Genomic DNA, 16,582 nt, shown 5'->3' on the forward strand with positions numbered 1-16,582 from the left:
ACTATTGTCTTCCCCCGTGCACAGACAGGAGTTAGATAATGTCCCCATGTCACACGGCTAATCAGGGATGGGACTGGGATTCAAACCTGAGCAGTCCAGCCCAAGCCTGGGCTCTGTAACCACCATTTCACTTTCTTGCCAATTCTGGGACCGGAGGGCCAGGAGAAGTCAGCAGTGCTGTTATATGGAGTTGGGGATCTCAAGTCCCAACTTGGGACCATGGAGCCCACACAGTGTCCCCTGTTCTAACAGGTGACTGGGTGATTCTGCCATGTCAGGGGAGCCCCCACCTTTCCTGTTCTTCCAACGCTCCCCAAGGGGCCCAGGCTCAGATGCCATGTGCTGCTCTTTCAGAATTGCACACTCACTGAGGGGTCTTTGGCCTAAGACAGGCACCTGCCCTGTACACCTGTGTCCCAGCACCTGGCCCTGGGCCAGAGATGTTGTGTGCACTCAGAATACACCTTCTGATGACAAAATGAGTTTTTCCCACCAATGAAGGATGAAAGTAGTGGGAAAAAAGCAACTAAAATGAATAAAAGGTTGGTGGGGCAGGGAGGGAAAGAAAGGAGACAGAAAATCTCTCATTCGGTGTGCAAGTGCCTCCCATGAGAACAACAGCATGATTATTACCTAGGAGTGCCAAGGCAAGAAGGTGGCTATTTTCTCCATTTTAGCTGAAGAAACAGAAGTCTGGACAGGTGAAGACCTCTGAGCAGGGTCATCAACCACCAGACACAATCTCTAAGCTGTGTGTTGCCAGCCCCCCTCTGTGTCACCTGCCACATGAACAGCAGCAGGACCCACCCTAACAGCCCTGCTCCCCAAGTCTAAGCCTCCCTCCAGGAATAAGACCCTGAGTCCCATAGCCACATAACGTGGCATCGGGGAGGGTCCTTTGTGATGAGCACAGCCACCTGCCCGGGGATGGGGTCACAAGGACAAGTGCAGGGTGGGCAGTGTGCAGTGGGCATGTTACTCTGGGTCACCGCATGGTCTCAGACACATGTGTCTCTGCCGAAGGGAGCCCTTGCTCCTGACGTGGCTGTGACTGGCCTGTAACTGGTACTCAGGGCCTGGTGTAGCCTCATCTGGGAGGAGAATGTACTCACCGGTTCTCTTCCCATGGAGATGTGATTCCCAGAGGCCTTGCACTTGCTGTGGGAAATGTGGCTCAACCGGAACCCTCAGCCCCGGGTCATGGGATCTCAGGGTCCACACTGTGTGGCAGGGAAGGAGTCACGGTTCTCACAGTGCCAGGCTCCTCTTCTTTATTTAGGTCCATCTCTGAGACCCCAGGCGCACTCAAGGGCATTGCTGAGCGGACCAGCCGGATGGGCTGTGGCAGTGGGGAGGATAGGGTGTGGCCACAGATCAGGAGGGGAAGGGATGGCTCAGGGGAAGGCAGAGCCCCCACCAGCCCCACGGGGCAACCCTGGCTGTCTCCTCAGGCCCCAACCTTGTGATGTCCGCCCACGGGCACTTGCACACTCCTCTAGCACCACCCTGAGGAAGGACGATGGCAGCAGCTTTCCCCCTCAAGAGTGTGGAAATAGCTGTAGACAGGCAGACCAAAAGCCCAAGTGAGAATCCTGGCTCTGTCACTTGCTGGCACATGATGCTAGACAAGTCACATACTCTCCCTGTGTCTCAATTCCATCCTCTTCAAGATGAAAATCATAAAATTCTCTTAACTTCCATCAGGACAAATTCCTAATCTTAAATGCAAAAGTACTCGGTAAGTGTTCAATGAATATTCATAAAATAACAGATTGGGAGGCTTAATGACGTTAGCACAAAGGGATTAACCTGTGCTCTAAGCCACGTGAGGCAAGGTTCTCATAGTGCAGAAGCCAGAATCAGGAATAGGAGCCAGAAGGAACAGCCCCAAGTTATTCTGTCTTATGGTGTAACTTCCTGTGAGCATGTCTTCTCTACTGTATGGGCCCAGACTGTACCTAACCCATAGCTTGTGCACTTAATACATATTCATTAAATGAACAGGTAAATGGCCAGTTCCCTTATATTTAGGTAGAAGAAATCAAATCACTTAAAAACAGTGGCTAAAACTTACTGTGTCCCAGGCACTGTCTCAGTGCCTCAGAGATACTGACTCATTTAACTCACAACCACCTTGTGAAGTAGATACCATTATTATCATCAACCCCGTTATACAGATGAGAAACAAAGACAGGAAATAACTTGCCCTAAGTCACACTCTAAATGGCAGAACCAGTATACCTGCCAAGGTTGATGGCCTCAAGTGTGCTTGTGCTTCAGCCCAAGGAATAGGCTCTGGTCTGTCCTTGAACGTTGCCGGGGACGCAGAGGGATTATGCCACGATAGAACTCATCATCTTGTGAGTCAGAAGGCTGCCTTTGGTTCTGGGTGAAACTTCTCCAGCTTTAATGTCAACCTCACTTATTAATTGACTCTTGGCATGTTTTTTGAGCTCTCCTAGCTCCTCTGCAGACCCAGACCCTTTCGTATTCTTAAAAATAGGCAGTGAGCCCCAATTTTTACTTCTTGTATTTAAGAAGAAACTCCAATCCACTTGATTTTTCTTGCAGAAACTAATTTTTATTCCTTCATTCTTTTTTGAAAGCTCCAAACCTGCTGATTGTGGTCTTATCCTCTACAACACATGTGTCTTTGTGGCTTCTTTCTTCCCTTTCTGTGAATTAGTCTTTTGCACCTCAGGTGTACATTTTCAACTTGAATTTGGGTCTGTGTTGTTAAATTTCATCCTCTTTGTGAACTTCTGATTTGTCAAGGTCACTTTAAAATTTGATTCTCATCTTCCAGACTATTGGCAACATCACCTCCTTCTTCATTATCCCTTTCTCCCCAGCTGCTGAAAGTAGTCACTGAAGGGGTTTAGGAGGAATTCCCCCTTGTGGTCTGTGTATTCTGATCATTAAATCCTGGTAGCACCATACTTCCTGACCTGTGACACAGGAACGTGTCCAGAAGGTGGGATCATAGTGTCCAGGTGGCAGCAGCCCGTGGCACTCTGGAGAGCTTGACCTCGGCCACACCTGCAGGCTGCAGGAGGAAGAACCCCAACCCCACCTCTCCTCTTGTCCCCAGAGTGGTGGATAATGAGCCCTAAAGCACATGGCCCTTTGGACGTCATGTCTCTGTCATAGATGGAACAACAACCCAGGCCGCCCTCAGCCTCATCTCTGCAGAAAAGGATGCTAAGGACCCTCTTCTCCACTAACTGGAGTTCTGCTTTCCAAGTAACAAGGCCTGAGGGGGCCCAGTCTGAGTCTCATGAGTTAACATTGAAAGTGACTCTGCCCACTTGCCCATTCAGTGTAGAGTTCCTCAGAACAGTATGGATTTTGCCTGGAATGTATTAGAAAATTAGGAAGTGCTGAGAAAAACCATTACTAAGCGACCTCAAATAGCCAAACAAAGGCTAGAGTGCCTGGGAGAAGGGAGGCTTGTTACACAGAGGCAGGAGAGGGGCTTGGATCCACTGCACATAACAAAAGAAGAAACCCTTTACAAACAACAAACAAAGGGCAGTTGCCACACTGAATTCCTAAGCAGCTAGTGGGTAGCTTGTATAGAAGGTATACATTCCAGGCTGCAGATTCAGCTAAGCAGGAAACATAACTTTATAGTCTAGAACTAAACCTCAACTTGACTGCTCAATGGCAGAAACTGGGTCTGACAATTAATGGTCCCCTTACCCCTACCCACCATCCCCAGAGGTTCAGTGTTTTGCAGGTTCCCAGGCACAGATGGCTGGAGAGTACATCTGGTCAGTCATTGTCATCAGCACCTATTCACAGTGGCATCTCTAGAGAAGTTTTTTTTTTAATAAATAAATTTTTATTAATTTTAATGGGGTGACATCAATAGATCAGGGTACATATATTCAAAGAAAACATGTCCAGGTTATATTGTCATTCAATTATGTTGCATACCCATCACCCAAAGTCAGATTGTCCTCCGTCACCTTCTATCTAGTTTTCTTTGTGCCCCTCCCCTCCCCTTTCCCTTCTCCCTCCTTCCCTCCCCCTGCCCCCCGTAACCACCACACTCTTATCCATGTCTCTTAGTCTCGTTTTTATGTCCCACCAATGTGTGGAGTCCTGCAGTTCTTGTTTTTTTCTAATTTACTTATTTCACTCCGTATAATATTATCAAGATCCCACCATTTTGTCATCATTTCTTATGGCTGAATAGTATACCATGGTGTATATGTGCCACATCTTCTTTACCCAGTCTCCAATTTTTTTTTTTTTACGGTGATTAAAGCCTTTAAGCAAACTCTTGGCCAATACAGCAAGAATCCATAAAAGAGTAGTGTCCTTAACAAGTTCACCAAGTCCAAGTTGGCCCCAACACCATGCCAAATCCCTGAAAAATGCAACCCAACCACAGTTCAGTCTGTTAGGAGCGTCCCAAGGAGCAGGAGTCCAGGAAAAGTCCACATCCAGGAAAAGTCTGCATGACACTGTAATTGTTGTCACAATTCTATACTTTGCAGCTCATGTCCAATCTCTAGAGAAGTTTGTCACTCGGTCTGGCCTTCAGCTTTGCTTCAAGGTCACCAGTGGTCCCCTCCATCCAGTTACCCAGTCTGTCTCTCCTCTAAACTTTGTGCATGGTCATCAGGGCCACAGAGAAGATGGTGGGGCCTCCTGACTTTTCTACCCTGGTGCTCTTGCACAGGGGCTTCTCCAACAGATTCTGGGTCTTTCCATTTCCCTGAGTTTCATTCTAGAACAAAGAATGCCCTATATTCTTAGGACTGCCTGAAATTGTGGCATTTCTATATGTGGACCCCTAGGCACACGGTGGCCTGCATTCATGCACACAGACATGTACATACATACACGATGCTTGTACACATGCACACGCTTGGGCACAGGGTTCATTCTCAGGGACTTTCCAGAATCTAAACTCTGTTTCTAGTTGGAAGTGGGATGGGGTTGCTGAGGATATAGTGTATGCTTTCTTTTATTAAACATTCTTCCAAAATGTTTGTTTATGCTATAAATTTTAGGTTGTTCCCAGTGCTATAAAATTTAAGCTTTTAAAGCCAAAAAAAAAAAAAAGAAAGAAAGAAAAAGTCTGTGTTCTTGCAACTCACAAGGCTTGTCTCTGCTTTTCTTACTTTCTTATGAATCATCTTTCCCCTGGGGCAACGAGCTGCTGACGGACTAGGGAGAGGGCAGAGCACACATGGAAATGGGGAGGGAGAGAGGGACGCCCCGTGTACTATCTCAAAACTATAAAACCAACTGTACAAATCAGAAATTCACTTAGTCTGAAGGTTTTAGGAATTCCAATTTGCAGAAAACTAAGGGTCCAGGCTATATGTCCCTGGTCCTTAGAGCAAATGTCATGGGGAGCATTGAGGGATAGCAATTACTGGTTTCAAGATGTGGCCCAGAGCACTGAGGACCAGGCAGGGCTCCTCTGCTCTGGGACTGAACTTTCTGACTCCAGGCTGGTCAGTTTTTACCTGCAGATTAGCAAACTGGAGTTTGGCTTCAAGTCACAAATCAGCCACTTCCTTGTGAACTTTTCATTTCTTTACTCAAAAATTGTATTGTTTCCTTTTGAGTAAGCTGCTTTGTGGCTGAAGTTTTCATCTGACTCATTTTATAGAATAATCCTATAATTGAGGGTATGCACCCAATGGCTTAAGAAACTCTCATGGAAAAACCACAGACGCTGCTCTCCATGTTGGAAGCTATGTATGTGCAAGGGTTAATCAAACTTCTTGAATCCTGACGCAGATGGCTATGAGTTCCTGGAGATCCTGAAGCAGGTCGCTCGGGACAACACCGACAACCCTGGCCTGAGCATCGTGTGGATTGACCCAGATGACTTTCCCCTGGTGAGTGGCTCAGGCCAGGGTTTCAGCCTTGGTCACTGTCACAGCCTCATGTTTGTGTATGGTGTGGGATCCTGTCCCATGAAAAAGGGTGTGAAATAGGAGGGTCACTTGCAGCGTGGGAGGTCTTGGCCACTGGGGCAATGCTGAACCTGGGGCCCACTCAGCTAGCTATCATGTATCCCATCACTACCCGTGTGCTATAACTTCTTTTATTTTCTGGGTGGGGACCACCATTCTAGGCAACCTGAGTTACTTAGCAATAAAAATCAGACGTGAATATTTTGTATAGAGTTAAGAATTTCATGGAGAGAGGGAGCAACTTCTTGAAGGACAAAGACCCTCTCTGTATCTTTATCATGTTCTCTGAGGTCCTAGCATTATGTCCAGCACTGGACCGGAATGTGTAAGAGCCCTAAAGTCTTGCTATGTCAGCAATCAATGACCACTAAGCCTTGATTATGCTGAGTTTATAGAGAATATGCAGAATTTGTACAATACACAAGCCCAGTGGTAGTGATAATGAAAGTAGCTAATAGACTGTACTGAATGCCTGGAACTATGGTAAGTTCTTTACATACATCAATTCATCTAATCTTTTCAACAACCTTATAAAGGAAGGACTATTATAATCCTGTGTTACAGATGAAAAATCACAGTTGGAGGGGTTAAAACAGTAAGTGGTAGATGTGATATTCCAACCCAGGTTTGCGAGATGACAAAGCTTTGTCTATCAGTCAGTAGACTCTAAGGAAGTCTACTTCCCTAAAGTTGCCTATTGGGAAAAGACTTTAAGTAGAGCTAACTGCTAGTAATCACTACAAGTTTAATTATCCTTAGATTATAAATAGTAACTCTAGCTTCTTCCAGGAATTATCATTTGGTGCATAAGTTACGACTGGTCATACCATGATTAAAAAGACAAAACCAAGGGGTTTTAGTGACTGCAAAGGTTCTGAAGCCCAATCCTACATAGAAGAGTGATTAAAAAGCAGAGACTACTGTGACACTGGAGGTCAATGTCATAAGTTCAGGTAATTATAACAAAGTCACTGCCTTACACGACAATGTACACTATAACTTTGGCCACAGCCTGATTGTGTTTCTAGTTCATCTGGACTATTTTGGTGTGCAAGCTTACAGCGGGTCTACAGTTCTCCTGGACTGTTCTATGTATTTGCCCTGCATTTTGCAAAGGAGAAATCCTCGGACTATTCTGATTTCCAGGGTTCTGACTCTCCCCAGTCCAGTCCCTACTAGGCCATATATTTGCTTGAGAGAATTTCTACCATTGAACACCTCCAGTTTTAGCCCCATGGCTGCTTACTCCTTTCGTCCTGCCCAGTAGGAAATCAGCCCACATGGAGCCAAGCCTGAAAGGAGCCTTCTTCTTACTTACATACCAACTTATGCACATGGCAACTTTCCCAGGCATCTCAGGAGGTAGGGTGGCACAGCATAAGGGGTTTCTAAATGGGATTTGAGGGAGAGGTAGAGAGAAATTCTTTTCCACCACACAGAAACTATAAAAGAGCCCCAAGCAATTTGGGGATTGACTTCGGACCATCTCTGTAATATTCTCCCTTCCAGCTATAGAAGCTTTTCTATTACACGTTTTCATAGTTTCTGTTATGACATCCTTTTTCTCCCATGCTTATTTAAAAGGCTTAAGGGCTGGGGCAAGTCTTCAATTTCCTAAGTGCTCACAGCTGTTTGGGAGATCCTTAACCAATGGTGACCTTGTTACTATGATGGGATGGCAGGTGGGTTTACCACAAAAAGTGATTTTAGCAGGAAATGCCTCCTACCCACTGTCTACTTTTATTTTTTGTTGCCACAGCTCGTTGCCTATTGGGAAAAGACTTTCAAGATTGACCTGTTCAAGCCACAGATTGGGGTGGTGAACGTGACAGATGTGAGTAGACCCCCTGAGAGCTCACACAGGCATCTACAACCGACCCTGTTTTCTGCCATGCTGCCTTGACTGTGAGATCATGTAAGGAGTCCAGCTGCTCCTAAAATGAGCAGGACCCAGGCCCTGCCCAAGCTCAGAAAACTTGTCAGTGTGGCCTGAGCCTCACCTCTGTGCCAGCCCCAACCTATGGCTCCACAGTTCTCTACCACGGGCACGTTTCCTTGCTTGTGGGGCCACCCTGACCTGGGTCACTGGCTGTTTGGAAATTTCCACCCAAGTAAACTCTCCTGTATTTCCTGCCAATGCCCCAAAACAAGGTCTTTTTGCACAAGGGTACCCACATGTGGAGCTGCTTTTGCACAACTGGGGGGTAGCACATCACCCGACAGTCTGTACTGCGACAGCAGAAAGTCACAGAAAGTCAGGTGGATGACAGGGCTTCTCTCACCATCCAGGCACCATTGTACTGAGTGCAGGAAGGGCTAGGCAGGTGGTCTGCTGAGCAGGAGGGATTTTAGACCTAGTCCAGACATCTGCTGCAACTCCACCATGACAATGCAGAAGGGGGATGGACACTACCAGGCAAATAACAGGCAGAAAGGGTGGCCCTGGAGTATCCATTAGAGCCATAGCTAATGGTGGTGGAGACTCTCGTGAATGGGGCCTCTCGGCCATGTCTTGTCACCCTGTCGTCCGTGTTCAAGCATCTGGGGAATTCTATATTTATGTGTTTTAGAAAGTACTTTTTATATTAATAATATCATAAATAATAATTTTTAATTTTTTTCCAGTTAAAATATTTTGAAACAGAACAGTAGGCTATAAGGTGAAAAGCAAAAGCATTCTGCATTACCCGGACCCCATCCCCAGTCCCAGCCCTTCGCGGACCGTTGGTGGGGGTCTCATAGCTGTCTTACCAGAAACTTAATATGTATATAATAGAATATATAATTTAGAAGTATACATTGGCAGTGACAGAATCGTCACAGGGATGTAAAGTACAGCATAGGGAATATAGCCAATAACACTGTAATAACCATGCATGGGACTGGGGGTACTGGAAATAGTGGGAGACACTTTGTTAAGTACAAGATTGTCTACCCACTGTGCTAGACACCAACACAAAATAATATTAGAACAATAAAAAAAGACTAAGAACCAATGTTTCCAGTAGTAGCAACTTATGAATAACACTAGATTTCATTAAGTAATTAAAATAGTTTAAAATGGAACATATCTATATTGTTATATAGGTACCTTGTATATAGTCACAGGAAAAACAACAATGCGAATACAATTACAATGCATGCAAATATTTAGTTTTAATGCCCTTGAGAACTATGTTATTCCTGGACTACCTCCCAACTCTAGCACTTTGCTACCGTGTCAATCTAATGTCAGGCAGGTGGGCAGGGTCGGGAGTGGGCTCTGCCAAGGCAGTGCTGGTGACCCTGAGGGATTCTACAGGATGGGGTGGCAAGGTACAAAGAGGGTTGGGTGGTGTGGGAAGGGGCATCTCTAAGGAGGGAGGGGATTGGAGGAGCTACCAGTCTCAACACTGAGCCAAGCCTGCTCCTCTAGTCACTCTCCATAATGCTGCCTCCCTGTCTCCTCCCCTTCCCCTGAAACCCTTTGCACAGATCGCTTATGCACACTTGCACATGAACACACTCATATGTCCTTTTATGTTGCATAGACAAGATATTTACTGCATGTACCATTCTGCAACTTGGCATTTCCATTGAACAATGCACACATATTCTGATAAGTGTAAGTGACCCAGGACCCACCTGGCCCAGCCGTTCGAAGCCTCCCACCCCCGTCCCCCCAGTCTGGCTTAGCTGCATGCCTCCACTCACTCTCTCACTCTGCCCTCCTTGCAGGCTGACAGCATCTGGATGGAGATCACAGATGATGATGACCTGCCCACAGCTGAGGAGCTGGAAGATTGGATTGAGGATGTGCTTTCAGGAAAGATAAACACTGAGGATGATGACAATGAGGACGATGATGAAGATGATGATGACGATGAAGATGATGATGACGACAGCGATAACTCTGATGAGGATAATGACAACAGTGACGATGATGATGAATAGTCCCGACTTCTCCTGGTTTTGATGGAAACAGAGTCACAGTTCCCCACATCTGTCCAGACAGCCCAAGGTGGCAGCCAGCAGTCCTGGCCCACGCTCAGCCAGCTCCTCTCTCCCTTGTCCAACATCTCCATCCCCACTCCCCTCTCAGCAGGAGCTGTGCAATTCAGCAAATGCCTTTCTGAATCCAGTCACCCACTCAGCAAGGACAAGAGGGGGATTATTCCCATGCTGACTTTCTTGACTGTCATGGAGAAGCTCTTGTTCTTTGACCATCAGCGGCCCCGCAGTGCTGAAATCTGGCAGTCTGGGGAGAACTATCCCCTAACACCTCTAGCCAAGTTTACTTGTCGCCTTTGACTATGACAGTAACAGAATTGACAGCTTGCTAACTCATGAGCATGGAGTACCCTTGTGATCTTCAGAGCCCAGGGAAGACACATAGTTAAGCCATATAGCCCCATGCCTAGGACATCAGTTAGGATCCTGCTTATGGAAGGGCCAGCCTTGGAAACAAGTTTATAAATCAGCTCCTCTCTGCTCTGTTAACCTTGTATTTAAGTGTAGGTCAGACCATTAGGAATGCGGACCCAAGCCTTTGGATTGCTATGAGAGGCCCTGAAGCACTGGTGGATAGAAGTCACCATGTGTTAGGATATTGGGATGGAAGGCTGATTTGCTCTCTGAACTTCCCTTTAGGTAACGAGTCTCACATATACACGTGGGAGTGGGGAGAACTGAAAGAATGAAAGCTTTTTATATTCTTCTGATCAGTTCATGTCCCTGATTGGGTCAGCTGGCTTCTTTGCCGGAGCTTGGATCTGAACACCCCTTCTCTGCGGAGTGAGCCTTTCTCTGTGGAGTGAGCGTTGGTTTATCCAGAAGTCAGCTAACTCTCCGTTTGTCAGCACTCCCACAGTTGACCAGGACAACTGTAAGAAGAGTTCATAGTGATGTCTGAGGCACTAAAAAAAAATCCCCAAGTGCCTTCTGAACTCTCTAACAATGACATTGTGTTCGGTAGTTTTAGTGTTAAGTGTGAATTATAATATTCTAATTTATTTTCTCAATCTTTTAACATGTGTAAGACACTTCAAATTCTTAGAAAATAGGGCAATTCTTTTATGGAATGCTGGCTAACTATCATTAAAGTCATATTTTGAAAATACTAAGACTGTCTTGAAAATCCTCTCTCAATTTTTCTGATCCTGCTCCTGTTTGGTTTTTCTGTTTTCCTCTCTGGCCCCCCTTCGCCTGCCCACCCTTGAAATGTTAGTGTTTCGTAGTATCTCTCAACTCTTAACATTTTTCTAGGGTAGGATCATCCATGCCCTTCAGCCACTGCCTATGTGCTAATGGCCTCCATCCCCGGGTCTCTAACTTTGACCCATTTATTCAGCAGCTTCTGGACAGCTTGGTTTAGAGATGCTGCATAAGCCCTACCTTCTCCCACAAACTTCCTTTCCTCCTCTTGGTGGAGCCTCAGTTTGGATGAGTGATAACATCTAAACAGTTGCCTAGTGACCTGAAGGGGCCTCTTCCCTTCTGCTTCCAAGTGCATGCCCTGATTCATGGCACTTATTTAAATTGCAATTCATATTTCCATATCTGCCCTGTTACTAAATTGCAGGTGAGGAATTTATTTATCTTTGTATCCCCAGAACCAAGTAGATACCCCTTTATTGAAATGATGGTCAGAATACCTATACTTGCCCAGTACCGCTGGATAACAATGCACAACGAGCTCCTGGCTCTTATTCTCACCTCACAACACAAGGCAGGCACTTCCCCAGCTGGGCTGTGCTGCCAGCCAGCCAGGCTCAGGCACACCTCGAGTAACCTCTTGGGGAGGTAAGTTTTCAAAGCCATCTTTGAAGCTCATCTTTCAAACAGCCAAGGAATGTGTTCCATCATAAAAGTGGTCTGTTTCCCAGCCCAGGAAAATCTTACTCTCAGAGGGAGGGCATGAGTGACGTGCAGGAAATTTGAATCACGTCGTTGCTCCTGCGTTAGAAGGGCTGAGGGTTGTGCTGGCACCGTCTGTAAGTAGCTGTTTCATTATTGGTTTAAAGCTTTTTAAGATGATATTTACTGTATGTTTGGTTTGTGCTGGTAGCAATATGCTATTGCTTTATGTGTAACATTTCATTTTATCTTTACAAAGTTCTTAGGAGAGAGTCTTGCTATTCTCCCCATTTTATAGATGAGAAAACTGAGTGAGATGCAGAAGGCTCGTGTAATTTTCTGAGGGTCACACAAACACTTGAAAAGAGAGTAAATGTAATCACACTTTAACACTTAAATCAAGAATTTAACAAAATTAAATTTCTTTGGTCAAGGAATCAAAGCATTCTATTTCTTTTTCACAGATAGTGTCCGAAGATGGACGCAAATGAATTTTCCATAATCCCTTTTACTGATTAAGCCAAGAGACTCCTCATTTCACCTTGGAGGCCATCATCAATTTAAACAGTATTGGAAATGTCAGATAATTAGAACTACAAGGTCAACCTATTAGAATAAAATAATTCATTATGTTATCAAGAATGCACAATCATTTTCAACGTGTTTCTTGAAAATATCATTCCATCATGTGAAATGAGCTTGACTTTTCTGCAACAAGGTTTTGTACCATCCAAACCCTGGTTTGTATTGGCTGAGAATCCCACACTGTCAATAACATCACCACTCACAGGCCATTATGATCAATAATCCTGACACACCTAGACATACACATCCCTTTTAAGTGCTGGTGGGTTCTGTGTCTCTGTCCTTGAACTTATTCATACCGGGTTTTCTCAACCCTGCTCAGTGAGCAACAGAATCATAATCTTATTTTAGAAAATGCAGATGCCTGTCACCTGCCTGAACACCATCCCAGGTGACCATCTGCATTTTAAGAAGAATCACTGGGGACTGACCTAAGCCAGGACTGGGACCCATTACTCTTCCCACACACCTGGGTCATCTCTCCCAGTCTGTGGCTTCCAGTACCATCTGTCTTTAGCCAGGCTTCTCCTGAGTCCTAAGCCCTCCACTCCAGCTGTCACCCTGGGACAGCTTCATTTGGGTGCCCCATCCTGAGATCAACACAGCTTTGGGGGTCTAAAGGGGTTCCTTGAAAAGTAGCCCTCTTTTCTTGACTGAGGTTTGAACCAACTGAGAGAGTAAGTCAAAAAGTCAACAGTTATAGAAAAGCAGCCATTTGTAGATTAGAGCTTAGGAGAATGGTTTCCCAGTTTCCTGCCTCCAAGTGCTGGCTACCCAAGGGAATCAGATATGTGGAGAGGATCCAGGCCATTGTGTCTCAGTGGTCAAGGGTGGAGGGAGAGAGGAGGAGAAGGCTGGAGCCCCATACACTAACTTTGCCCTAAGAATTTTACCCTAAGAAACATGGACCAATGGCTGTCGCCCACTAACCAGGTAACTCCCTCCATCCCAGAGACAGAAATAAGGGCTGGGCCAGAGGCCAGCAGCATTGAGGGAAAGGTCCTTCTTCCTAGAAGCAGAAGAGCAAAGAAGAAGCCTCTCCTGACAGTATTCAGGCCAGAAACCTCAGTGCCATTTCCTTGTCTCCCATCGCACCTCTAACAGGGAGCAAGTCCCGCCCTCTTCTTTTCACCCCCTCTCCCAGTGCCACTGGGGCTTTCACGGTCCCCCACTGGGTTCCTGCAGGCCCTACTGCTTCCCACCTCCAATTCAGCTTGCAATCCACCGATTTCCCTGAAATGAATAATTGACCTGTCCACACACATGCTTAAAATTCTTCAATGGCTCTCTAACTTTGATAGCTACTAAAAAAATTTTTTTAAAGAACAGTGGCCAGAAATTAGAGCTGAATGAAAATGTTTTTAGCTGCTGAATGCAGAGTCTACCAGGCGTCCCCAAACTATGGCCCGTGGGCCACATGCGGCCCCCTGAGGCCATTTATCCGGCCCCCCTCCGCACTTCTGGAAGGGGCACCTCTTTCATTAGTGGTCAGTGAGAGGAGCACTGTATGTGGCGGCCCTCCAACGGTCTGAGGGACAGTGAACTGGCCCCCTGTGTAAAAAGTTTGGGGACCCCTGGAGGCAGGAGGCAGGAGGTAAGGAAAGAAAAGGAGTGGGGCTTGTAAAACCCACAGTGCTTGAAGCATGTCTCTCTTCCATATGAGGAAAGCGAAGTCTGGGTGATGCTGATGCTGGTGACTGATATGTAGACAGCAGACTAGCTGATGCCCTGCAGCATATGTGGAGCATCCATCTTGGAATGATGGTGGCCAAATGGCTCATTTGGGATTATGGCATCCAGTTGTTGTTTTAGCAGAAGTCAGGTCAGCACCATGGCAAGGAGCTAGGGGGTCAGGTCCAGCTTTGTCATGGGGTAAAAGCTGATTTCCTTTGCAAGGTCTGTGTGAGCTGCCTTTGTCTGCTTTAAAGCCTCACCTGTCACAATGCCTCCCCACTACCTGCCCCCTTTACTCCTAGAACCTGAAGTTGACAGGAGCTGCCTGATAGCTTAACAACCTCCGAGCCTTGGCTATTCCATCCACTAGAATGCCTGGCCTTCTCCCACTGTGCCTCCAAGCACATTCCCAGCTATCTTACCTAAAGTATAGGGTAAGGTACACTCCATGACTCTTTTTCAGTTAAATTTTCCAGGCAGATTCCCCAGGAAAATTGGCCACCTCTTACAAGCAGCCCTCCCTCACTGTACCTCATGCAGCGTTCTCTTATAGACCCTATTTTATGTGTATGTCTTCCTCTTCCTATTAGTCTGAAGCCAACCTTAGGGAAAAGACTTAGGCTGATTCTGTTCTACCTCCGTGCTTAAGTTATGACAGGCACTTAAAAAATCTTGTCTGACTAAATACTCTCCAAGCCCAGGGCAAAGCCAACTAAACATTCTGTTAACAATGGGCTAGTGATGATCAAACGTCAATCTTATTCCGGGAAGTTTAGGGAACATAGTGTTATCTGTTCAGATTTGCTAGGATAGCCTACTGCTAAAGAAATAGAAACAGAATCTCCTTGGCTCTATGAGCAAGTTTTCAGAGTGGTTATTCTCTTTTCCCAGGTTGGCCAAGTCCCCCAGAAATAGAGCCTTCATGATGGGAAGCAAAGTGGTGAGGAGAAGAAAGCAAAAGGGCCAAGTCCCACTCTTTTGGAAGAGAATGACCCTGGCCACCTACATATCAGTTCAGTTATTTTAATGCATCTGCAGACCCAAGTGTTTGCAAGGTTAGTGAGTGAGGAACCTGTTTTGAATTAATCTGGTATTTTACCAATCTGAACTTTTTAAGCAGTGATAATCAGAATTCTTAATAATAACCCTAGAACCCCACAAATCCCAATGACTCCCCTAAAATAATCATATGTGATTAGGTTACAGGATTGTGCCATTACTCTCTCATGCATTCATTCACTTACTCGCATTTTTAAAAATTATTATTCAGTGACAGGCAGGAGGGCAGAGACAGATTCCTGCATGCACCCCAACTGGGATCCACCCAGCAAGCCCATTAGGAGGTGATACTCTGCCCGTCCGGGGTGTTGCTCCATTGCTCAGCAACCAAGCTCTTCTTAGTACCTAAGGCAGGGTCCATGGAGCACCTAGGGCCAACTTGCTCCAACAGAGCCATGGCTGCAGGAGGGGGAGAGAAAGAGAGAGAGGGAGAGAGAGAGAGAGAGAGAGAGAGAGAGAGAGAGAGAGAGAGAAGTGGGAGATGGATGGGTGGAGAAACAGATGGGTGCTTCTCCTGTGTTCCCTGACTGGGAATCAAACCCAGGACATCCACAAGCCAGGCTGATATTCTACCACTGAACCAACTGGCCAAGGCTCACTCACATTTTTAACCAATGGACCCTTAAAGTTTGTTACCACGCGCAGATCACAGAAGTGAGTGGGCAAGTGGGGAGGCTGAGTAAGAAGCTGGGACAGGAAAAATGTGTAAAGCACCTCATATCATTTCTACAAAAATATCATGAATTCTCTGAACCACAGTAATACACTCAGATGTAAATACAGACAACATACCCACAAGCCAAATACAAATACAGCTTTGATTGTCCATGTCAACATTAGTCTATATAATTAGATGTTCGCATGGCACTTTGACGCCAACAGGGAATTACCAAGTTTCCCTTAAAGCAGAGTTATGCTGTTCTATGCTGATGGGCCTTGTCTCTGGCACTGGCTTTATCTGATGCCATCCTGACATCCCTCACTCCATTTCCATAATCTGATAGTTTACTATATGGTATTCTCAAAACTCTTCCAGAATTCTATAGCTGTATCATAGGTAATGAATGAAAAAGAAAAGAATCTTTGGTTTCTGTCTGCACACAGCTTTCATCATTTCTGTAGTAGTTTGCTCGTCCAGATATAAATTGTGCACATCTTGGCTCTTGGCTCAGGGAAACAGCTTATCAATAATTTATATAATGAATATCATCACATCAATTGCTTTCTTTAATTCCTGTCCATGCGACCGAAAAGAATGTGTGTGCTATCAGCACTCTGTGCTGGTAAAAAGATAGCTGAGCATAGCAGAAGGCAAGCTCTAATACTTCTTTGTCAAATAACCAAGTCCTCTTTAAATAGACCTGTCTACAATAAGTCTTTCATTTAAATTGAATTACCAAGTCACTCACAAAAACAATAAAATATTTACACCTCCACTCAAAGATCTTTTTCATTTGTTGATTTACTCAAAAAGGCTTGTTCCATCT

The 16,582-nt window shown here is 45.6% G+C and overlaps 1 protein-coding gene across 1 annotated transcript in view; it reads left to right on the top strand.

Moving 5' to 3' along the window:
* Positions 1-11,044, top strand: part of CASQ2 (calsequestrin 2) — an 81,284-nt gene extending 70,240 nt beyond the window's left edge. Inside the window, exons 9-11 of the mRNA XM_066268214.1 lie at positions 5,764-5,864; positions 7,702-7,776; positions 9,660-11,044. Of these exons, the coding sequence (XP_066124311.1) occupies positions 5,764-5,864; positions 7,702-7,776; positions 9,660-9,875 (392 nt within the window). The 3' untranslated portion in view covers positions 9,876-11,044. The remainder of the gene's footprint in view (positions 1-5,763; positions 5,865-7,701; positions 7,777-9,659) is intronic.
* Positions 11,045-16,582: the final 5,538 nt, after the last annotated feature.

The sequence above is a fragment of the Saccopteryx bilineata genome, chromosome 3, assembly GCF_036850765.1.
Source record: "Saccopteryx bilineata isolate mSacBil1 chromosome 3, mSacBil1_pri_phased_curated, whole genome shotgun sequence".
Classification (NCBI taxonomy): domain Eukaryota; kingdom Metazoa; phylum Chordata; class Mammalia; order Chiroptera; family Emballonuridae; genus Saccopteryx; species Saccopteryx bilineata.